We start from the raw sequence: 24,049 nt of genomic DNA on the forward strand, positions 1-24,049 counted from the left end.
AGGGGATTACAAGGATAGGGTATGGGTGGGATTGTTGTCAGCGCAGACTCGATGGGCCAAATGGCCTCCTTCTGCGCTGTAAGGATTCTATGTTAGGAGGAGAGCAGCCAGTGTTCCTGATCCTAATTAATATCTACAATCAGCAGCAGGAAAGTGCATGAATGTGATGTGTTTCAGGTTTTTCTTGGATCATAGAGTCATAGAATCTCTACAGTACAGAAGGAGGCCATTCAGCCCATTGAGTCTGTACTGACCACAATCCCACTTAGGCCCTATTCCCCATAACCCCACACATTTACTCTGCTAGGCCCTGACACTAGGGTCACTTTAGCATGGCTAATCAACCTAGCCCGCACATCTTTGGACAGGAAGGAGGAAACCGCAGCACCCGGAGGAAACCCACACAGACACGGGGAGAACGTGCAAATTCCACACAGGCGGCGACCCGAGGCTGGAATCGAACCCGAGTCCCTGGGGCTGTGGGGTAGCAGTGCTAACCAATGTGCCACCGTGCTGTCCTGAGCAGCTACTTGGGAAAGGTGGATGTTTGGCATGAATGAAATTGTACCCCAGAATCATTGAGTGGTTTCAAGAAGGAGATAGATATCTCATCCTCATTGAGATAAGGAAGGATGTGTGTTTAAAGAGGAGATCGGTGTGATTTTTCAACATTTATACTTTCTGACTGCTTTCTCTCTGTTCAAGATTCCACCTGCAAAGCTCAACGAGCTGCTGGAGGACTTCTACGTGACCGTGAGGAAGACCGATGGCTCTGACTTCCTGGCCACCTCTCTCCACGCTATCCGGCGGGGCCTGGACCGTGTGCTGAAGAACGGCAACGTGGGCTTCTCGATTGGGGACGCCATCTTCAAGTCCTCCACCCAGAAACTGAAGGACAAGCTGCGGCAGCTGAATAAGGCCGGCATGTCCGGCTCCCGGTCCCGCAACATCATCTACTTCTCCGGCCAGGACGAGGAGGAGATGTGGCAGGCCGGCTACCTGGGCGACGCCAACCCCGTGGCGCTGCTGAGCGTGGTGGTGAAGTTCAACAGCCAGTACTTCAACATGCGCACCTTGCAGGAGCACGTGGACCTCATGTACGGGGACATTGAACTGCTGAAGGACGCGGAGAACCGGCCCTTCTTCGCCAGGACTGACATGGTCAAGCGCGAGAGCAAGGTGTGCAGCAACAAGCTGTGCTTTGGGCAGATCTACCACGAGCACTCGGAAGGACTGAAGAGGTGCCCGTACTGCCTGCTGTACAAGTACATGTACACCCACCGGCCTCCCAGCCAGCGGGACCCCAAGTCGTCCTTTTACCTGGTGGCCAGGAAAGATTTCTCCCAGCTGGACAATGTGTGGTTTGAGGAGCAGCGGATGGGCCTTCGCTCTCTCAGAGCCGTGGTCCCTAAACTGGCCAAGAAGGTCAGGCTAGAGCAAAGCGAGAGCTTCACGTTTGTGTCCTTCACACAGGCCTCTCTTCTGAAGCCAGGAAAGTTCCTTTCCACCAACAGCTGAAGAGAGTCTGCACCCTTTAAAGACCAAAAGATTGTTTCAAATGTACAGCTTCTAGCAAAGTGGGGGAAAATAGCGATATGGATAGCCGATAAAAAGAGAAAACACAATATGACGTTATTCGGAAGGGGGCAATAGATATTCGTTTAATCACCCATAACACTTTTGTTACAGTATTTTCGTTGCGCTTTCAAAATAAAAAGGATTTATGTTTTAACCCGCTTGTTTAAAAAAAAAATTCTAGCAAAAATGTAAATTCCCATTGCTGCAGGAATTTGATGAGAACAGAATTTGGCTAGTGCGGGAAAGTGTGGTTTAATCAAGCAAGAATTTAACATAGTTTTCAAACTCTTTCGAACCACAGGTTAGCGCTAGTTACCCAGCGTAGCGGGTGTCCCCTTGACCGGCTGTTAAAAATCTCATTATCTGAAAGTTGATGACCGGTTGTAGCCGCTCTGTTTTGGAAGCAGTATCTGTAAAAAGGCAGAGCTTGGAGAGCAGAGTTCAGTCGGGGCTGGGCGGAAGGGGCCAGATGGAGCGGTGAGGCTGGGAATTCAGCGGAGAGAAGGAAGGATGTGCTAAGTAAATGAAGACCAGGGGACAAGGCATCAATGATTAGATTAGAACTGAGGGGAGAATATTAAAATGATTAAGCAGAGAATACTAATGTGGGATCTGAACTGCTTTACGTAAACATTTGATAGGCATAAACAATACATAGAAAGCAGGGGATATTAAATTTAAAAAGTACGCATCCATACCTAGGTATATGACGGCATCCAGCTCAACCTCCCCACCAACTCTCTCAATCCCTAGACTCCCTCCACAAGCTCCATTCCCAAGCCATCAACTCCAGCCCACTCCCTGATCACTGCCTGAGGTCACATAGAGGTTTACAGCATGGAGCAGGCTCTTCGGCCCAACTTGTCCATGTTGCTCTTTTTTATTAAAACTCCTAAGCTAGTCCCTTATTTGGCCTATATCCCTCTATACCCATTCTTCCCATGTCACTTGCAGCCTTGGTGGCCTGTTCAATCCTGACAAGACTGACCTACCCACTCCGCCACCGCCCAAATGACCCGTGATGTAACATTGCTTCATTCCTCCCTGTCTCAACTCATCTGCTGCAGAACCCCTCATCCATGCCTTTGTTAACTCTAGAGCTGACTGTTCACGTGCTGTCCTGGCTGGCCTCCCACCCTCCAGAAACCTAAGCTCATCCAAAACTCTTCTGCACAGATCATAACTCGCAAGCTACACTGGCTCCCAGTCTTGTCAATGCCTCCATTCCAAAAAAATCTCACTGTGCTTCGAATTCCTCCATGGCATTTCCACTCCCAAACTCTAACATCCTCCAGTCCCACAACCTTCACATGTCTGCACTATGCCAACTGCACATCTGCAATTTTAAGTGCATCACCATTGGTGGATGTGCCTTCAGATCCTGGGCTATAGACTCTGGAATTCCCTTCCCCAGCCTCTCTACCTCTCTGTTCCTCTCTAAGAAGCTCTGTCAAACCTACCTCTTTGATCACACTCTTGATCGCTTGGCCTAATATTTCTTTATGACTTTGTGTCAAAACTTGATTGAAAATGCCGCTGTGAACTGCTTTTGGGACGCATTACCTCCAATACCACGATGCTAGTCAGTGTAGGAGCATTAGGATAGGTTATCGGAACTGGCAAAATGGTATAGAGGAAGTTTGCATTTTCTGCCAGTCTAACAAACGACAAATCACCTGAATTTTCTCTCCCTTCAGACATTTTAACCATTTAAACTGGGGCTTCACTTTTATTAATGAGGCACTTTATCAAACACCTTTTGAAAGTCCACAGGCAACGTCAGCCAAGCCACCTTCATTAACCCTCCCTGTTACTTCATCAAAGAACTCATTCAGGCTCATCAAGCATAATTTATTTGGCCATATCCCTCCCCCCAGAGTGCAGATTTATTTTGCCCCAGGTTAATGTCTCTGAAAGTTCCTGCAATACTGCTGTGAGATGACTGGACTGTAGTCGCCCAATTTATCCCCCTCCCCATTTTGGAATGGCAGTGGAACGTTTGCCATCTTCCAGTCCTCTGGCACCAACCCCGTAGCCGAGGAGGATTGGGAGATTGTGCTCAGTCCGGCTGCAAATTCCACTCTTACTTCCTTTTGCAATTTAAGATACATTCCAGCCTTACTGGATGACTTTCCTCCTTTGCAAGCTGCTCAGCAATCTAATACCTCCTTTCTATATATTTTTATCCTATCCAAGTTCTCTATTATCTCTTCCTTTACTAAGTCAGATAATACCTCTTCTCTTGTGAATACAGATACAAAGTACTCGTTTAGTACCTCAGACATGCCCAGTGTCCTCACAAGAAGATCTCCTTTTTGGCCCTGAATAAGCCTCACCCTTTCTTTTTACTATTTATTTGTTTAGAAAAGACTTGTGGGTTCTCCTTTATTTTATCTGTTTATCTACTCTCATATATTTGCTTTATCTTCTTATTTCCTCATCACTTTGTCCTTGTATTCAGTTTGATTCCTGCTGGATTGTGAGCCTGGTATTTATCGGGAGAAGCCTCCTTTCTCTTCTTTCATTTTATTCTTTCATCCAGTTTGCTTTAGTTTTGAATGTCCTTCTGTCTCTCCGTCCCCACCATGGGAATATGTCTAGTCTGTACTCAAACTACCTCCTTTTTGCTGGTCTTTTGATTCCAGTTTTAAAGAGCCAGATTCCTGACATAACCCACCTGCTGTTGAGTATTTTCACATTTGATTGTTCCTTGCCTTTTTCCATAATTCTAAGCCTAATGATGTTGTGATCACTGTTTCCTGAATGCTCCCACATTGAAACCTAATGATATTGCAATCAGTTTCCTAAAGGCTCTGCTGCTGAAAGTTAATGATATGATCACTCTTTCCTAAATGCTTTTCCACTGAAACATCCCCTACTTGTTCTAATTGTGCTCCAAGAAAGCTGTCTTGTATATATTTCGGGAACGCCTGCCACTCTGCACTTTACACTGTTATATTCTCAGTCTATGTTAGAATAATTGGCATAGGTTTATTCTGCCCCAGAACTGATCCCCATACCTCAGAAACACAAACACTGCAGTTGTGACCTTATTGAACCCACTTTTCTTTTTGATGTGTGTCAGTGACCTGAGCTTGGGTACAGAGGGTTTAAAGGTTAGCAGATGACTGGGAACTAAAGTGGTGAAGAGGATAGCATCTGTCGTCGGGGCAACATAGACGGGTGAAATGGACCGATATCTGGCAGATGAAATTCAAGGCAGAAAAGCTCTGAGGAGCAAACTGAACGCAAACACTTTAAAAGGTGGTACAGGAACAGAGTGACCTCTGGGTGTACACATACAAAGAGTACAGGTGGCAGGAGAAACCTCTTTAAAGAGTCAACCAATCCTTAACTTTACAAACAGAGGTATAGGGTGCATAAGCACCAAAGCTACGCTGAACCTTAGTAAAACACTGATTAGGCCCCAGCTGGAGTACTGAGGCCAATTCAGAGCACTTTAATAAGGATGCCAGGCCTCCGAGAGGGGACAAAGGAGACTTACTAAATGGTACTAGGCATGCGAGACCTCAGTTACATGGAGACATCAAGGAAACTGGGGTTGTGCTTAGAGCAGAGAAGGTTAAGGGGATTTCTGATAGTGGTGTTCAAAATTATGAAGCTTTTTAATAAAGAGTAAATGAGGAGAAATTACTTCCAGTGGCAGATGGCTCGGTAACCAGAGGGTGTGTATTTTAGGTAATTTAGCAAAAGAAGCAGAGGTAATTTGGGGAAAAGGTATGTAATGTCACAAATTAAGATCTGGCAGGCACTGCCTGGAAGGGTTTTGGAAGCAGATTCACTAACTTTCAAAAGGGAATTGGATAAATACTTAAAAAGGGGAAACTGCAGGGCAGCAGAGTGGCGCAGTGGTTAGCACTGCTGCCTCACAGCGCCGGGGACCTAGGTTCAATTCCAGCCTCAGGTGACTGTGTGGAGTTTGCGCAAGACAACTTTCCTCCGGGTGCACCAACTTCCTCCCACAGTCCAAAGACGTGTGGGTGAGGTTGATTGGCCATAATAAATTGCCCCATAGTGTCAGAGGGCCAGCAGGGTAAATTTGTGGGGTAATGAGGATAGGACTGGGTGCGATTGTTGTTGGTTCAGGCTTGATGGGCTGAATGGCCTCCTTCTGCGCTGTAGGAATCCTATGTTACAAAGTGATGGGGAAAGAGCGGGGAGTTGGGACTAAATTGGCCAGCTCTTTCAAAGAGTTTGAACAAGCATGGCGGACCGAATGGCCTCCTTCTGTACTGTACCATTTCGTGATTCTACAAGTCAGAGAAACACCAAGACAAATAGAAAGCTTTCTTACTTTGTGTTAATTCAATTTATTGTAAACTTGTATTTTCATTTGGATTCATAATTATTAAAACTAATTTTTTTCTCACCCTGGTTCTCCTTTTCCCCTTCGGAATTCCAACATGGATTGTAATTTTGCTAACTGGAGACTAACCTGGTGTCTAACGCGTCAAATTGTACGTGACGACTTTGTGTAACAGTGAGGGAATTTCAAAGTTGGACAGTTTTCTACTTCGAAAGAGAAAAAAATTATATGCCAGAAGTGGATATCGGTATTCTCAAAGTTCTGAGAGTTTTCTTCTAACTTAGCCAGGTTACTACCCTGTGTGGTGTTACCTGTATGACTGGTGCTGCCATTTCATTTCCTTCATTGGATCTCCCTGCCCTTCCCAACTAGACTGGGCTCTTGCGAACTGGAGTTGCTGGGCTTGACATTATTCAGAAATAAAATTCCATGAGATGTCCAACATGTTCCTCGCCGTGTTGTGTGTTCTTTTCAATGTGCCACAACAGCAATGTACTAAAAAAGGGATAACAGCAGATTTTCATTGCATTTTTTGAAGTATAATTTCCAAACATCAGCCCCGGATATGATCCAGATTACAGATTGTTTTTCCAAAGGCTGGTTGATGCTACAAATTTATTGGTTAAAGGTCTTAAAAATGTTGCCTTTTTCTCCAGCAAAGTTGATCCACATGTTTTTATGAGGAGTTACAGAGGAATTATTTAATGCATTCTTAGTCATAAATCAACCCTCCCACCCTCTTGTGAGCAAGTATTCCTCTGTTTGACCATTGCCACTTAAGTTTGAAAAACATTTAGCCGGGTGTCCTCAAAGCTTGCTTGGACATTTTCCTAGTCATTTATACATTGTTCTACATTGCCCAAGTTGCAATTCGGACATGTGTCTGAGCAGTCATTGGTGGGTCTTCGACTTGGTGGGCTTAAATATCCCAGGAGCCAGCACAGGTACAATGGACCAAATGGCCTTCTGCGTTGTCAAATTCTACAATTCTTGCTATCATTTCTGCCTCTCCCCTCCCAAAAAAATAGATTCCTAGAATTTTGATAAAACCAGCTAACATCAAATAATGTGACATACACCACCAATGTGCGTGCTAGGTGTAGGGAGTGTGAATTTGTCTTTATTGTAACAGTTACCATATTCTCAAACTACTCTAGACAGCCCCTACAGTGAATTCCGTGTGCATTCTTTGATCTGAGCAACGGTCAGCGTTAAAATAAGGTGCACACCCCCAGTTGTATGTTGTAAAGAGATAAGAATGGAGAATGAGACATTGGAGAAGTTGCTAGCTCCTATCCTTTTCACATTGTGCTTCGTAAAGGCAGTTTTATAAATTTCTAAAAGTCATTTATTTCTTCCGTGATTGTTTTACTGTAAAGCCAATAAACATCCCTTTAAAATGCTCTGTGGGAGCTTGCTGTGCGTGAAATGGCTGCCGCATTTCCCGACATAACAATGGTGCCTACACTCCAAAAGTACTTCATTGGCTGTTGAGTGCTTTGGCACATCCTAGGGTTGTGAAAGGTGCTAGATAAATGCAAGTCTCCGATTGTGTACTTCCCAATGTGTCTTTTTGTTGTGGCAGATATGTTGTTATTTATGATTGTAAAAAGCAAATTCTTCCTCATGGCTGATTTCGCGTTTTGTTAAATTCAGATTAGGGGAAATTAAAACCTAAAAAGAAAAGTCCATTTTCATGATATCGCTCCAGTTTGACAACTCGAAACACAGCAACTGTCAACATCTGACCAGGAACTTCCTGCGGTTACAGGGATCGATAAATGGCCAGTAAATCTTGGCAGGACCTGCTACAATCCATTTGATCACTGCTTCAATCAAGCTCATTAAATCTGGTGGGGAGCTGGAGGGGAAAGCTGATCTAACCCAATATAGCCTTGGCTAAACTTCAACCTTTTGTTCTGTTCAACAAGGTGGATGTGTGTACACAGTATTATAAGTTTATTTATTATTTAAGTTTATTTATCAGTGTCACAAGTAGGCTTACATTAACACTGCAATGAAGTTACTGTGAAAAACCCCTTGTCGCCAGAACCGGTTTGGGTGCCGTCATCCAATCTCCAGGAACTCAACGGATCTACGGATTCCCGTAGGGTGGCACAGTGTTTAGCACTGCTGCCTCACATCAGCAGGGTCCCAGGTTCAATTCCAGCCTTGGGTCACTGTCTGTGTAGAGTTTGCACATTCTCCCCGTGTCTGCGTGGGTTTCCTCCAGATGCTCCGGTTTCCCCTCCAAAGATGTGCAGATTAGGCCGATTGGCCATGCTAAGTTGCCCCCTAGTGTCAGGGTGATTAGAGGGTAAATGCATGGGGTTGCAGGAATGGGGCCTGGGTGGGAATCTGGTCAGTACAGACTTGATGGGTGAAATAGTCTCCTTCTGTACTGTGGATTCTGTGGGAACACTGAGGGAGAATTTAGCATGGCCAATGCACCTAGCCAGCACATATTTTGTTGGACTGTGGGAGGAAACCAGTGCACCTGGATGAAACCCACTCAGACACGGGGAGAACGTGCAGACTCCAGTCAATATATCGTTGGTGTTTTTTTTAAAAGATGATAATTCAAGTCTTCACCTTTTTCTGAACATTTAAATCAAGGTGATGCATCACATTCTGACTCTGTTGGCACATCAGTATTACAGTGACTGTTTATCTGAAATATACTTAAAACCTGTGCCAGGAATATTGTGTTCCTTCCTATCCTACTTATTTATCTTCACACTATTCGTACAGAATAAAATGCTTTAGTATTTTGGCAAATACATACACGCTCCGAAAGAATTCAGATTCACAGTGTTAACCACTGTGCCACCATTTAATCTGGGTGGTTTAGTTTATATCATGAGGTGTATATGAAGGGGAATATCACATTAGTTATAAGGGAGAGATGAAGGAACAGTAACAAGGCAGTATGACAATACAAGCTTTGTCTAGAATTTGTAAATGTGGATATAACTGAGACACCAGAATTACAGACATTCTCTACCAGTGAAAATGTGTTACAAAGATCCAATTTGAGGAAAGGTGTTTAGACAAAGCGTAATAAATTGACGCCTGCATCACTTCAAAGTGCACAGTTTGTGCGATCAGTTCTACCATACCTCCCAGACAGACACACTCTCACACATTTATACCAGGTCCAAACAAGGCTGCAGGAAATCCTTCCCAAATTTTGGGTTGCCTACTGTGGATTTCTTCGTAGAAGTTTCAATAAATGACCACTGCCTCTAACTATTCCTCCCTGTCAAATGTCCCATTTACCACCATCCCCACCCTAACACCAACATTCTGACAATGATTAAAGATCACGTGGAGATGCTGGTGTTGACCTGGGGTGGGCACAGTAAGGAGTCTCACAACACCAGGTTAAAGCCCAACAGCTTTATTTGGTAGCACAATCTTTCGGAGTGTCGCTCCTTCATCAGGGCCAATGTGATTTGCAGAGCTCAGGACTACCTTGCATATATTAGTATGTTTCTGATGCAGACAGGCAAACAACAGAGCTAGAGGAGGTATTTTTGTAACTCAGCTGATAAGGATTACACTCCACCCAATTCTTGCACAGGGCATTCCATTGCTTTATTGGAACAAAAGATATCCCAAATGAATAAAAGTTGGGCCAATTATTTCAAAGTCAGTCCTATTCTAGAGGTTTTGCATTAGATGCGAGGGGCATTGTGGGTTTAAACATTGTTTGTGGTTTTGTAGTTATTGAAACAGGAGGTGGCACAAGTTCCAAAATCGATCACGCAGCGAACTTCCAGCAACTGTCTCTCTTCATCACCTACATGAAGATAAATAAATTGGAAGATGTTACCACTGATGTCAACTCAAGAGTAATAGAAGGTGAGAAGGGTGGATGATGAATTTGGATATATGAAGTAACCTCATCAACTACATCCAGAAAGATTTCCTTTGACATTCTCATAGCATCATAATTGTTTTGTTTTGAACAATAGCAACAAGAAGCTGCATTTATATGGCACCTTTAGCATTGTAAAATGATTCAAGATGCTGTGCAAGAATATAAGGAGGCACAGGGCTGCTATCCACTTGTGGTGCAGCGGGTTAGCATCCCTGCCTCTGAGCCAGAAGCTCTGGGTTCAAGTCCCACCCCAGGACTTGATGGCCAAGGAAGGGGCGTTTATAACACGTCCAAACAAGTTCAGTGTCAACCTGCAAATCCTTCCAAACACGCCAATGGCTGGTGGTGAGAGTGGGAGAGACTCCTGGTCAGTCATGCTTGATGTGAGTGGTGCCCCTCAAGCTATAAACCCCCCTGGCAACAGACTAGCAACCTGTTTCGGGAATCACTAGCTATGGAAATAGATGAAAGATTGCCTCAGTGTGCCACGAGGAGTGGGAATAGAAGATGCTGGAATATTAACAGATGCTGGAATGATGGAGGTTGAGGGACGGTCTGATAGAAGTCTACAAGATTATGAAAGCATGGATAGGGTGGATAGTCAGAAGCTTTTTCCCAGGGTGGAAGGATCGATTATTAGGGGGCACAGGTTTAAAGTGCGAGGGGCAAGGTTTAAAAGAGATGTACGAGGCAGATTTTTTTTACAGAGGGTGGTGGGTGCCTGGAACTCACTGCTGGGGAGGTGGTGGTAGCGGATACGATAGTGACTTTTAAGGGGCATTTGGACAAATACCTGAATAGGATGGAAATCGAGGGATGTGGCCCCCAGAAGGGTAGGGGTTTTAGTTCAATCGGGTAGCATGGTCGGTGCAGTGTAATACCCTAGTGTTATACTGTAATAAAGTATAATACTCTACAATGTAATACTCTACAATACAATACTCGAAAGTATAATACTCCACAGTGTAATACTACAATAAAGTATAATACGCTACAAAGTAATACTCTACAGTGTTACACTGTAATAATATATAATACTCTGCAATTTAATACTCTACAATGTAATACTCTACACTGTAATACTGTAATGAAATGTAATACTCTACAATGTAATACTCTATACTGTAATATTCTAGGAATGTAATACTGTAATAAAATGTAATACTCTACATTATAATACTGTGCAATACTGTAATATTCTATAGTGCAATACTGTGATAAAGTGCAATATACTTTGGGTAATACTGTAATAAAGTGTAATACACTACAGTGTAATACAGTGTCTTACTGTGATAAAGTGTAATACACTACAGTGTGATACACTACAGTGTAATACAGTGTCTTACTGTGATAAAGTGTAATACACTACAGTGTGATACACTACAGTGTAATAGTGTCTTACTATGATAAAGTGTAATACACTACAGTGTAATAATGTAATAAAGTGGAATACACTAGTGTAATATTGTAATACACTGCAGTTATACAGTATAATAATGTGCAATATATTACAGTGTAATACTGTAATAAAGCGAATTCCTCTACAGTGTAATACCTACAGCAGGGATTGTTTCATTACAATGTGCTTCCTACCTGTAATTCCAAACTTCCCATTCGCACAAGCCTGTAAACGAGGAAAGCACTGCTCTACAACACAACCTGGTCCAGAGTAAAGAGAACATTTCAACAAAGTCAACATTATTTTTCAAAATCTCAAATTATAAGCAGAACATTTGAAGGCAAATAGCAAGAGAAGCAGAGGCGAGATGAGGAGAAGGGTTTTTTGACACTGTTTTGATCTGGAACGTTTTGACTCTAGCTGCAGGAACAGTAGAAGCAGATTCAGTAAAAGCTTCCAACATTAATTATTTCAGATTTGAAAAGAAGGAAATAAGTGAAGCATTGTAAACTGTAAGGGGGACAGTGTAGAACTTCAAAAGTTGGTGCAGTGAGCTGATAGGATGAAGTTCAATGTGGCAAAGTGTCAGGTGATGCATTTGGTAGGATACACTTGGAGAGATAATACAAAATAAGAGGTACAATTCTAAAGGGGTAGAGGGGCAGAGCGACCTGGGTGTATAGGTGCAAAAGTCAGTAATAGCGGCAGCACAGGTGGAGAGAGCAGTCAATGGAACATACAGTATCCTAGGCTTTATTAATTGGAGCATTGAGTGCAAGAACAGGGAGATTTTCCTGAATTTATAGTTAGACCTCAGCTGGAATATTGTGCACAGTTCTGGGCACCACACGATAGCAAGGATATGAACACATTGGAGAGAGAGAGAGAGCAGAAGAGGTTTACAAGAATGGTTCCAGGGATGAGAAACTTCAGTTATGAGAATAGATTGGGACTGTTCTCCTTGGAGAGAATCAGGGAATCCCTAAGATGCAGAAAGAGGCCATTCAGCCCATTGAATCTGCACTGACAACAATCCTACCCAGGCAATGTCCCCATGTGTTTACCCTACTTGTTCCCCCTGACACTAGGGGCAATTTACCATGACCAAAGAAGGATATTTGATGTTCAAAATCATGAGGGGACTGGACAGGGTAGTTAGGGAAAAAATGTTCTCGCTCATAAAATAATCGAGAACAGGTTTGAAGTGATTTGCAACAGAAGCAAATGAGATTTGAGAAAAATCTTGTTCACACAGTGAGTGGTTGGGGCCTGGAACGCACGGCCTGGAAGGGTGGTGGAGACAGGTTCAGTCGAAGCATTCCAGAGGACATCATCTGATGACCTGAATAGAAGCAATGTGCAGGGATACCGGGAAAAGGCAGGGGAATGACACTCAGTCATGGTGCTCATTTGGAGAGCCAGTGCAGACACGATGGACCAAATGGCCTCCCTCTGCACCGTAACAATTCTGTGATATACTCAAAAAAGTGAGAAAGTTACAAGGCTCTGGGAAAAGAGCAGAAGAGTGGGATTAATTTGACGGTTCTTTCAGTGAGTTAGTGCAGACAGGATGAGCCGAATGGTTTTCTTCTGTCCTACTAGGTTGATGATTTTTTTGATTTGATTTGATTTATTATTGTCACAGGTATTAGTATACAGTGAAAGTGTTTTTTCTTGCGTGCTATACAAACAGAGCATACTGTTCATAGAGAAGGAAAGGAGAGATTGCAGAATGTAGTGTTACAGTCATAGCTAGGGTGTAGAGAAAGATCAACTTAATGTGAAGTAGGTCCATTCAAAAGTCTGATGGCAGCAAGAATTTGTTCTTGAGTTAGCTGGTATGTGACCTCAGACTTTTGTATCTTTTTTCCAATGGAAGAAGGTGGAAGAGAGAATGTCTGGGGTGCGTGGGGTCCTTAATTATGCTGGCAGCTTTGCCGAGGCAGCGGGAAGTGTAGACAGAGTCAGTGGATGGGAGGCTGGTTTGAGTGATGGATTGGGCTACATTCACGACCCTTTGTAGTTCCTTGCGATCTTGGGCAGAGCAGGAGCCCATACCAAGCTGTGATACAACCAGAAAGAATGCATCTGTAAAAGTTGGTGAGAGTCGTAGCAGAAAAACCACATTTCCAAATTTTATGGTGTGATTTGATCTTCATCTTTACAGAGACGCTGGGTCAGTTAACTTGGGAACAGGGATGCCTCAAGTTGAGTTAATCTGGTTTGACTCATAGGGAATGTTACAATCATGTTACCCACTGAACACAAGCCAGCAGACACAGGGGTAGAGCAGGCTGCCAGTGCGTCAAAACACTTCCGCTGCCTGAAGCCCTGCATATCTCTGCAGCGAATGGGTGTCTGGAATCGCTGTGGTTACTGCTGCGCAACCCTCACCCATCATGAGGGCGTAGCCCTAGCCACTCACTCCACAGTAATGGCATGAGGAGGGGTGGGGGGGGGCAGGAGGGGAAGTGGGGAAGAGAGAAAGTAACCTAGGCGGATCTATTCTGTCCCTCCATCCTGAAGGGCAGCACAGTGACACAGTGGTTAGCACTGCAGCCCCACAGCGCCATGGACCTGGGTTCAATTCTGGGCTGGGGTCACTGTCTGTGCGGAGTCTGCACATTCTCCCCGTGTCTGTGTGGGTTTCCTCCAGGTGTACCGGTTTCCTCTCACAGTCCAAAGACGTGTGGGTTAGGCTAATTGGCCACAAATGGCCATGACCCTTCTGTCAGGGGGATTAGCAGGGTAAATATGTCAGGTTACAGGAATAGGGCCTGGGTGGGATTGTGGTTGGTGCAGACTCGATGGGCTGAATGGCCTCCTTCTGCACTGCAGGGAGTCTATGATACTGGCCTGGGCTCCACAGTGGAGGGGTGGGGGTTTGGGGGAGGGCGAAGGAGTCGGGGGAAGATGATGGGGGGAGTGGGGGTGTGCGGAGAGAGAAAGAGAGAGCGAGAGACAGGAGGTAAGTTAGACGGCTCCTTTCTGACCTGGGCTCGAGTTCAATATCAGTAACCACAACCCAAATTCATCTCCGTGAACGGATCTGATTCTGCTACAGCGTTGGCCAACCACCCCACCAACGTGAGTGCTGCACACACTACAAAACGGGCAATACAAGGTGACTGTCATTGATGAGAGAGGTGACTTCACACTGGTAAGATTGACCTCTCTCTGTCTCACGGTCATTTCAAATTCATTTGGCACTCGGAAGTGGCAATCCTTAAAAACAAAAGCAAAATACTGTGGATGCTGGAATCTGAAACGAACACAGAAAATGCTGGAAAATCCCAGCAGGTCTGACAGCACCTGTGGGGAAAGAATAGAACTAACGTTTCGAGTCTGGATGATGCTTTTTTTTTCTGTCGAGTGGTCATCCAGACTCGAAACGTTGGCTCTATTCTCTCCCCACAGGTGCTGTCTGACCTGTTGAGTTTTTCCAGCATTTCCTGTTTTAGAGCGGTAACGCTTCCCAGTTTGGAGAATATTTTTATAAAGCTCAGTTACTGCGGTATTTACAGCATGGAGGTGAAACTAGAATTTCTGTGGTAGTTCCATGCGGTGACATTCATATATTCAGAACGAAGGGTTGTAAGCCTTGCTGTAGCCATTGCCTTGTAAGATAGGGTTATGTGGAATGTACAGCACAGAAACAGGCCATTCAGCCCAACTGATCCATGCCGGCATTTTTGCTTGATTCAGGGTAGTACAGTGGTTAGCACTGCTGCCCCACAGCGCCAGGGACCTGGGCTCAATTCCGGCCTTGAGTGACCTGTCTGTGTGGAGTCTGCGTTCTCCCCGTGTCTGCATGGGTTTCCTCTGGATGCTCCGGTTTCCCCCCACAGTCCAAAGATGTGCAGGTTAGCATTGGCCATGCTAAATTGCCCCTTAGTGTCCCAAATGTTAGGGGGATTAGTGGGGTAAATATGTGGGGCTACGGGGATAGGGCCTGGGTAGGATGCTCTGTCAAAGAGTCGGTGCAGGCTCAATGGGCCGAATGGCCTCCTTCTGGCTGTCGGGATTCTATGATTACGAAAACACAGAACACAGATAACTGATACTAGACAGAATATCACAACACACGGTAATCTCGCGTCGGCAAAACATTTAATTTGATCACTTCCTACCATATTTTTCTTCAGTTGTATCATCTTCACTAATCGGTGGCTCAGACCTTTTGGAAAAGTACACTAAAGTATCAAGAAAACAACTCTGAGAGATGTCAACATACAAGAGAATCAAGACATTAAATCTCATTTAACTCACATTGGAGAGGGATTTCTTGGCCCACCCGATGGTTCGGAGAGGCTCTCATCTCCTTACATGGCCCATTCTTTCTAATTTTCACTCCCAAAACAGGGCTGCTTGAGGCCAATTATACAAAATGCCCTCAGTCCGACCATCTCCGTCAAGACTAGCTAACACAATGTAACTCAAGTAACTCCTCCATGTCACCCTTGTAATCACCTAGGAAAGACGGACAAGGAACAAAACTGAGGGTAATGGGGGAAAGGTGTTCTCCAAAATTCCTCTCCTAAAAAAAAGCTCACCCAGGCCCTCTCCTCCACCCTGTCCCTGTATCTCCATGTATTTACCTCCTAACCTATACATCCTGGGACATTAAAGGGGCAGTTTAGCATGGACAATCCATCTAACCAGCACATCTTTCAGACTGAGGGAGGAAACCGAATCACCCGGAGGAAACCCATGCAGACACGGTGAGAATGTGCAAACTCTGCATAATCACCTAAAGCCGGAATTGAACCCAGGTCCCTGGCACTGTGAGGCAGCAGTAACGTAAAAAGTCTATTTATTAGTCACAAGTAAGGTTTACATTAACACTGCAATGAAGTTACTGTGAAATTCCCCTAGTTGCCACAGTTCAGCATCTGTTTGGGTCAATGCACCGAACCAGCATGACTTTCAGATTGTAGGAGGAAACCGGAGCATCCGGAGGAAACCCATGCAGACACGGGGAGAATGTGCAGTCTCCACACAGACAGTGACCCAAGCCGGGAATCAAACCCAGGTCCCTGGCACTGTGAGGCAGCAGTGCTAACCCGCTGTATCACCATTGATAAATATTTGTGAGCAAGCAGAGGAATAACGGATTGTAAATTCACTGAGAACAGCCTGAACACAGATAGCCAAGGAGATAAATAGTTAAGCTGTACCTTCCTTTATCCTGGACTTGAATTGATCCTGAGTAGCTTCAGTGGGATCTACAACGAAAGCACAAAAAGAGAGAGGATTTGGGGATGATGTTGAGTTAAGAAGAGAGAGGTAGTGGAGAAGGAGACGTACCAATGATCGCAGTGAGGAGGAAGAGAAAGCCAACGAGTTGTTGCATTTTGCCTGTCATTTCTCTCCTTGTGATTTCACCCCTCGTCCTGTCAGTCGGAGTGTTTTGAGACAACTGACCAGGGGAGCTATTTATAGGGACGATCGTTGCAGCTGATTGTTAATTGGATAGAATTTTTATTGAAAAAACTTTTGTTAATGGGAGCTGCACTGGCAGACGGCTCTCCTGGGTCCTAGGGAATCATCCTATCCAATAGGAATCTCAAGATGAAGACATTGAACATCAACCATATACAGAACAGAAATAAATAACCGAACACAAAGGAATCATTGAATGATTTAGTATCCCTTTGCAAACTGATGTAGAAGGGACAAACAGGGTTAAAAGTTTTGAAGTTTATTTATTATTGTCACAAGGGGCGGCACGGTAGCACAGTGATTAGCACTGCTGCTTCACAGCTCCAGGGACCTGGGTTCGATTCCTGGCTTGAATCAATGTCCGTGTGGAGTTTGCACATTCTCCTCGTGTCTGTGTGGGTTTCCTCCGGGTGCTCCAGTTTCCTCCCACAGTCCAAAGATGTGCGGGTTAGGTTGATTGGCCACGCTAAATTGACCGTAGATGCATAGGTTAGAGGATTAGTGGGTAAAATATGTACGGATATGGAGGCAGGGCCTGGGTGGGATTGTGGTCAGTGCAGGCTCGATGGGCCGAATGGCCTCTTCCTGTACTGTAGGGTTCTATGATTTCTATGAAGTAGGCTCACATTAACACTGCAGTGAGGTTGCTGTGAAAATCCCATGGTCGCCACACTCTGGCTCCTGTTGGGGTACACTGAAGGAGAATTTAGCACAGCCAATGCACCTAACCAGCACATCTTTCAGACTGTGGGAGGAAACCGGAGCACCTGGAGGAAACCCACGCAGACACGGGGAGAACGTGCAGACTCCACACAGACAGTGACCCAAAGCTGGGAATCGAACCAGATCCCTGGTGCTGTGAGGCAGCAATGCTAAAAGTCAGTGGTGCTAGGTAAGTTGCTCATTCAGAGAGGCAGTGCAGGCACGATGGGCTGAATGGCCTTCTGCACTGATGCCATTTTGTAATTCTCTGCTTTTGTGAACATAACAGTGATAACGCTTCTAAAGGTATATCATCAGCTGCCAAGGACAATGGGCTGCCCTGTGATCATAAACGGAGCTGGATAAATGGGAGTTCTTTCATTCCCATGGGACCTTGTACAATCACCTGTATAGGCATAGACTCCATGGAGTGCAGAAGGAGGCCATTCACCTCATTGAGCCTGTACCGACAACAATCCCATCCAGGCCCTTTCCCCGTAACCCACACATTTACCCTGCCAGTTCTCCTGACACTAAGGGACAATTTAGCATGGCCAATCCACCTAGCCTGCACATCTGTGGACATCTTTGGACTGTGGGAGGAAACCAGAGCAACCGGAGGTAACCCACGCAGACATGGGGAGAACGTGCAAACTTCACACAGTCAGTGACCCGAGCCAGGAATCAAACCCGGGTCTCCGGCGCTGTGGGATAGCAGTGCTAATCACTGTGCCATCTTTTATAATCACCTGTGCAGGCAGACCTTGCTTTAAAATTTCCCAAAAATATATCCTGTAACATCTCAATTTAAGGATGAGTCAATAGTTTGGGATTATCTAATGGAGCTAAAATACACAATAGTTGCGAGTGTTTTTGATGCAGCTGGATTTTGGTGTTTACACTTTGCTGCTCACCATGTGACAGTGAGAATGACCAGCTGGTTCTGTGATCCTCTGTTCATTTTTCACATCGCTGCCCCCATATCTCCCCCTTCGAAAGGGCAGAAAGGAATCCAGGCGCTGCTCACGCACATGTGGCCACACGGAAAGTTCAGATCAAAGTACATGTTGGATTGGGTCCATTTTATTAGATCATGGATAATCTGAATCTTTTATTCGTTTTGAATATATCAGAGAGCAGGAAAAGGCTATTGAGATTGAGGGCAGGAGATACCATAGAATCCCTACAGTGCAGAAGGAGGCCATTCAGCCCATCAATTCTGCACCACTTCCCAAAAAAAGCATCTAACCAAGCCCACCCCTCTGCCCCATCTGCGCAACCCTGTGTCTTTGCCATGGCTGATTCACCGAACCTACACATCAAATGAAGTGATAAAATCTCAGGAAGATGTCCTGCTAGGGTCGAGGAAAGCTGTGTGGAATTTTCCAGCTGTTCAAGCTGGTGGGATATTCTTGTCCCATGGATAGCGCACCACCCCAACACTGCGGATTTCCCAGCACCGTGGGGTTTAGTCAACAGGAAATCTCACTGACAGCAAAGAGACCAGAAGATCCCACCACTGGTGTGCCAACTCTGGTCGCAAGGAACATGTAATGTCTGTCTGTATAAGTTGTGCTTGTTGGGCTGAAGGGCCTGTTTCCCATGCTGTGTTGTTCTTTGTTCTTTGTTTGTAACAGGAAGGCCAGGAAAACCCTGAAAAAAAAATGTCCTTTTGCAAGATAAAGTAATAAAGCAGATTTTAAAAAGCTTGATCCTGGACTGTACACCCATGCATTGCTTATGGCTCTTAAAAAAAGACTGGAAAAGTATATTTGATTTGATTTATTATTGTCAAATGTATTAGCATACAGTGAACAGCATTGTTTCTCGCACACTGTACAGACAAAACATACTGTTCATAGAAAAGGAAATGAGAGAGTGCAGAATGTAGTGTTACAGTCACAGCTAGGGTGTAGAGAAAGATCAACTTAATGCAAGGGAAGTCCATTCAAAAGTCTGACAGCAGCAGGGAAGAAGCTGTTCTTGAGTTGGTTGGCATATGACCCCAGACTTTTGAATGTTTTTCCTGACAAAAGAAGGTGGAAGAGAATCTGTCCAGGGTGTGTGGAGTCCTTAATTATGCTGGCTGCTTTTCCGAGGCAGCAGGAAGTGTAGACAGAGTCAATGGATGGGAGGCTGGTTTGCGTGATGGATTGGGCTACATTCACAACCTTTTCTAGTTTCTTGTGGGCTTGGGCAGAGAAGGAGCCATACCAATCAGAAAGGATGCTCTCTATGGTGCATTTGTGCTTCTTAACACGGTAAGTTAGGACTCTGATTGCTATCTTGAAGAACAAAATGTCCTTTTGCAAAATAAGGCTAATAAAGCAGATTTTAAAAAGTTAGAAAGCTCTTGACCCCCGTGGACTGTGTACCCATGTGTTGTTTATGGCTCTTAATAAAGAAGGATGACTGGAAAATGACGTTTAGAAGTTAGTTTTGGTTTGAGAAGAAAGACCAACTGCTCGAGCAAAGAAGACATTGGGCTATATTTTAACCCAGAGCCAGTTCACAGCTGGCAGGGAATATAAGCTGCTCCCAAGTTGTTCTACCCACTAGGGTGTAGGCATCATCGATTGTTTCACAGATCAATACGAAGAACCAGAACTTGGGACAACATTACACGATTTTGGGACTACTGAGGCTGTAAAATCGCACTCCATGTCTTTCTCTGCTCATGCCGTTAATATATTGAAGATAAATTTTATCTCACTGGAAAGACAAGCATGAGGGGAGGAAGGGGAACTCTCTCCCTATGTCGTGGCTGATATGCAGTCCTCTAAATGGGATGATTTCCTGTCTAATAAACTAACATGGGTCAAGTGTAAAAACAAGACTGATCATTTTGAGGACACAATCTTTCCATTTCCCCTGAGCCACTGACTTTAACCTATGGTGAAACTCCCCTAATTTTGTTTTTTGCTTGGTGGCTGTATGTGCATGTGTGTAACTGTGTAACTTAATGTATCGTGAAAGAAAAATTTGTATACTTTCATATTCCACACCGTATGTCAATAAGCTTTGTCTTTCTACTTGGTAACATTGTTTTTAATAATAAACTAGTAAGTATGTTGTTCATCGAGAGAAGTCTGGTTAAAGTCCCTTTTTATTCTGGGTAACAGGAACAAAGGTAAATGATTTGGTGAGTGAATCAAACTTTGAAACTAATGATGGGGTGTGTGGAGTAGTGGGATGAGATAAACTATACATGCCTGTCCTTTGAGACATAGCAGTGTGCTAACAACAGACAGAGCTCGTTGAGAGCGTAAAATGTGCCACACATTTACTCAATGCAGCAATGATTAGTAAGTGACTCCATGGTAATACAGTTTCCTTACAGGACGTACCTGGGTTACCATTAGGACCAATGATGACATCTTTTGACAAGGTTGCCTGTATCCTCAGAATGTTGCAGATAAATGATTCAGTACATCAGTAAAGTGCCTATTTCAAGAAACTGGGCTGGAATTTTACTGCCCTGCCCACCACAGGAATCGGAGCGGGTGAAGGGCAGAAAGGTCCATTGACCTCAGGTGGGGTTTTACGGTTTTGGGACGAGTGAGGCCGTGAAATCCTGCTGCATGTCTTTTCCTGCTTTAGCCATTAATATAATCAAAGATAAATTTTGCCTCACTGGATAGACAAGCATGAAAAGAGGAAGAATTCCCTCCGTGTCCTGGGTGGCACGGTACCACAGTGGTTAGCACTGCTGCTTCACAGCACCAGGGACCCGGGTTTGATTCCTGGCTTGGGTTACTGTCTGTACAGAGTCTGCATGTTCTCCCCAGGTCCATGTGGGTTTCCTCCTGTGCTTCCGGCTTTCTTCCACAGTCCAAAGATGTACGGGTTAGGTTGATCGGCCATGGTAAATTGTGTCTTAATATAGGGGAACTAGCTAGGGTAAAAGCATGGGGTAATAGGGATAGGGCCTGGGTGGGATTGTGGTCAGTGCAGACTCAATGGGCCAAATGGCTCCTTTCTGCATTGTAGCTTTCTGAGCATTTCTCTAAACCAGATGATTTCCTGCCAAATAAGTCAACATGGGAAAACAAAGTCAAGTGTGAAAAAACAACGTATTGTTTCAAGGGTGTAATATTAGTATACTGTTTTACATAAAGGAGGTTATTATGACCACGTGAGAATTCATGTGCTTTGTTAATGCCCATGTGATTACATTTCAAAAGTTGGATTGACACTGAGGTGGAGATTTTCTTACAGTTAATGGGTAGAATCATTCTATAGTTAAGGCACAGAGGAGATCATTTGGTCTGTTGTGTCCATGCCTGTTCTTTCACAGAACAAGTCACCTAGTCCCATTACTCTGCCTGTTCCCCATAGTGACACTGTAATCATTAACTTAAAAACACTAGCATTAAAGAAAAATAAGAGCTTGTTGGGGGAGGTGAGTTCTAGATATCCGCTACTCTTTTCTGTGAAGAAGATCTTACAGAACAGTTTTGCTCTATTTTTAAGGTAATATCCCCTTGTTCTGAGCTGTCCCATTAAATATTTTTACCTACTCCATCAATTCCTCGGATTATCTTAAATATGATTAGATCACCCCCTTCAATCTGGTCACACTCACATTGTTATCTGGGGGAGCTTGCTTTGTATAAATTAGCTGCTACATTATAAAGTGACTACAATTCAAAAATACCTGCAAAGTGCTTTGGGGTGCCATAAAGGCACAACATGGATACATGTCTGTTTTTGAAAGAACATCTTTTACAAAAGTAAGCTGATTGACATGGGCAGTCATTTAGCCTACAACTGAGCAACCTGATGATGCTCGATTGGCCTAAACTTCACTGTTAAGCTAGAAAAAAACCAAAGAAATAACAAGGTCTTTAAGAGATTTGTCAGTTCTGCTGAAGATAGGACCCAAGAAAAGATTAACACAAACAAAATTTAGGAAGTAAGGATCTTCAATGCCTGTTGGAAAAATTGTTGTCTTTTATTTTCAAATTGGTTCATCTCCCAAGGGTCTTCTCAGAAAGAAGTCTCATAACACCAGGTTAAGTTCAACAGGCTTATTTAGAATCATGAGCTTTCAGAGCACTGCTCCTTCATCAGGTTAGCGGTGATTGCAAATAATTGTTGGACTTTAACCTGGTGTTGAGAGACTTCTTACTGTGCTCACCCTGGTCCAACGCTGGCATCTCCACATCATGGTTCTTCTCAGACTCCAGAGAAAGAACTTGTGCCCAACTGTATCAACCAACAAATATTTCCAAACTCTCAGAAATTAAGCTAAATCCAAGTCTTTGAGGTAGAAAAGTTTGAGAAATGTTGTCACTTTAGCTTTGTCTTTTGGGAGCCCTGTTTTTGATAGGAATGCAATTAACAGCAGAAATGCTGTTTTTACAGAGAAAAGCACCAACAAGCTACAAACCATTAGGGATCAGATGCATGAAACAATTCTTAAAATGCCATTCTAGTAACCAAGTAGTTTTATTGTAGTATTTGAACCATCATAAATGGTAAGCAATTGCATCAGCATTTTAAATGAAATGCACCAGTTAACTGGCTGGACACAATACCTGGAAATATTAATTCAATTTGCCACTGAAATAATCATCCTTTTGTACCAGAACACACTGGTACATGCTGGGCTCCAAAAGATAATTAACGTGTCATATTTTGCTTGAAGGCCCATAATACCTTTTAATTCTATAATGAACCACAAACACCTGATGCCCAACACATAACTGACAAGAAGGAAATGAACTCACCTTCCCACTGTGAACTCGGCTATTTAATTCATAAACAACCCAAAGAAAAAAATAGGCTAAATAAAATGGGTAGTCACTGAAACACGTGAAAAAATTGTCCCTTTGTGCTCTAACAATGAAAGGGACAGATAAGCTTATAAAAGCAAAATACACCGATATTGGAAATCTAAAATAAAAACAGAAAAACGCTGGAAATACTCAGCAGGTCTGACAGCGTCTATGGAGAGATGAACAATGTTAATGTTTCAGGCCAATACATTTATTCTGACGTAGTGTTAAGAAACTGACCTGAGGGTTTTGCCTCTGACTCAATGCTGCTTTTGAACACGAACAAAGCTTTTTGTAAACAAACGTTCATAATTTCTAAGGAAGATACAAATCCATTTTCACAGAATAGGCACTTAATCCATTGCTCCTTAAAGTGAATTTTCTTTAATGTTTTGTGCTGGGAGTTAAGTTGGAGGGGGTCACACTGAATATTTTTAACAGATATCGTATCATGGTTGAGTGGTCTAAGGCGCTGAATTAAGGCTCCAGTCTCTGTGGAGGCATGGGTTCAAAGCCCACTGCTACCAAAATTTCTAAAAGGCAGCACAGTAGCAGGGTGGTTAGCGCTGCTGCCTCACACCGCCAGGGGCTCAGGTTCGATTACCAGCTCGAGTCACTGTGTGGAGTTTGCATGTTCTCCCCCATGTCTGCGTGGGTTTCCCCTGGGTGCTCTGGTTTCCGTCCAAAGATGTGCGGGCTAGATGGTTTGGCCATGCTAAGTTGCCCCTTAATGTCAGGGTACTAGCTAGGGTAAATGTATGGGATTATGGGGATAGGGCCTGGGTGGGATTGTGGTCAGTGCAGAATCCATGGGCTGAATGGCCTCCTTCTGCTCTGTAGAATTCTATGATAACAAATGGACTGAGGCATGTTTCTCCAGGGAAGAAAGCTGAGCGGTAAATTAATAGAGATCTTTAAAGATTATGAAAAGGCTTTCG

At 44.0% G+C, this 24,049-nt stretch overlaps 2 protein-coding genes across 3 annotated transcripts in view; one reads left to right on the top strand and one right to left on the bottom strand.

The window, feature by feature from the left end:
- Positions 1-6,349, top strand: part of kiaa1958 (KIAA1958 ortholog) — a 104,152-nt gene extending 97,803 nt beyond the window's left edge. Inside the window, exon 4 of the mRNA XM_080188437.1 lies at positions 706-6,349. Within this exon, the coding sequence (XP_080044563.1) occupies positions 706-1,518 (813 nt within the window). The 3' untranslated portion in view covers positions 1,519-6,349. The remainder of the gene's footprint in view (positions 1-705) is intronic.
- Positions 6,350-9,314: 2,965 nt separating this feature from the next.
- Positions 9,315-16,579, bottom strand: LOC145343390 (uncharacterized). 2 transcript variants are annotated; one of them, XM_080189608.1, is made up of 5 exons: positions 16,495-16,579; positions 16,365-16,412; positions 15,318-15,380; positions 11,382-11,447; positions 9,315-9,707 (listed from the first exon to the last, which is right to left on the bottom strand). In XM_080189608.1, the coding sequence occupies exons 1-5, from the start codon at positions 16,550-16,552 to the stop codon at positions 9,607-9,609; spliced, it is 336 nt and encodes a 111-aa protein (XP_080045734.1). In that variant the 5' UTR covers positions 16,553-16,579; the 3' UTR covers positions 9,315-9,606. The 2 variants fall into 2 exon arrangements, with proteins under 2 accessions (XP_080045734.1, XP_080045736.1); XM_080189610.1 differs by lacking the exon at positions 15,318-15,380.
- Between the last annotated feature and the right edge of the window lie 7,470 nt (positions 16,580-24,049).

This window comes from Carcharhinus amblyrhynchos, chromosome 5 (assembly GCF_965287045.1).
Source record: "Carcharhinus amblyrhynchos chromosome 5, sCarAmb.v2.hapA, whole genome shotgun sequence".
NCBI classification, from domain to species: domain Eukaryota; kingdom Metazoa; phylum Chordata; class Chondrichthyes; order Carcharhiniformes; family Carcharhinidae; genus Carcharhinus; species Carcharhinus amblyrhynchos.

Excerpts from the sequence above, each read along its gene's own strand:
- LOC145343390 (XM_080189608.1), bottom strand. The coding sequence starts at position 16,552 with ATGACAGGCAAAATGCAACAACTCGTTGGCTTTCTCTTCCTCCTCACT. Across the intron at positions 11,448-15,317 it reads TACAACTGAAGAAAAATATG|GTTGTGTTGTAGAGCAGTGC; the intron begins GTAGGAAGTGAT and ends ACTCTGGACCAG. Across the intron at positions 9,708-11,381 it reads TGGGAAGTTTGGAATTACAG|GTGATGAAGAGAGACAGTTG; the intron begins GTAGGAAGCACA and ends ATCTTCATGTAG.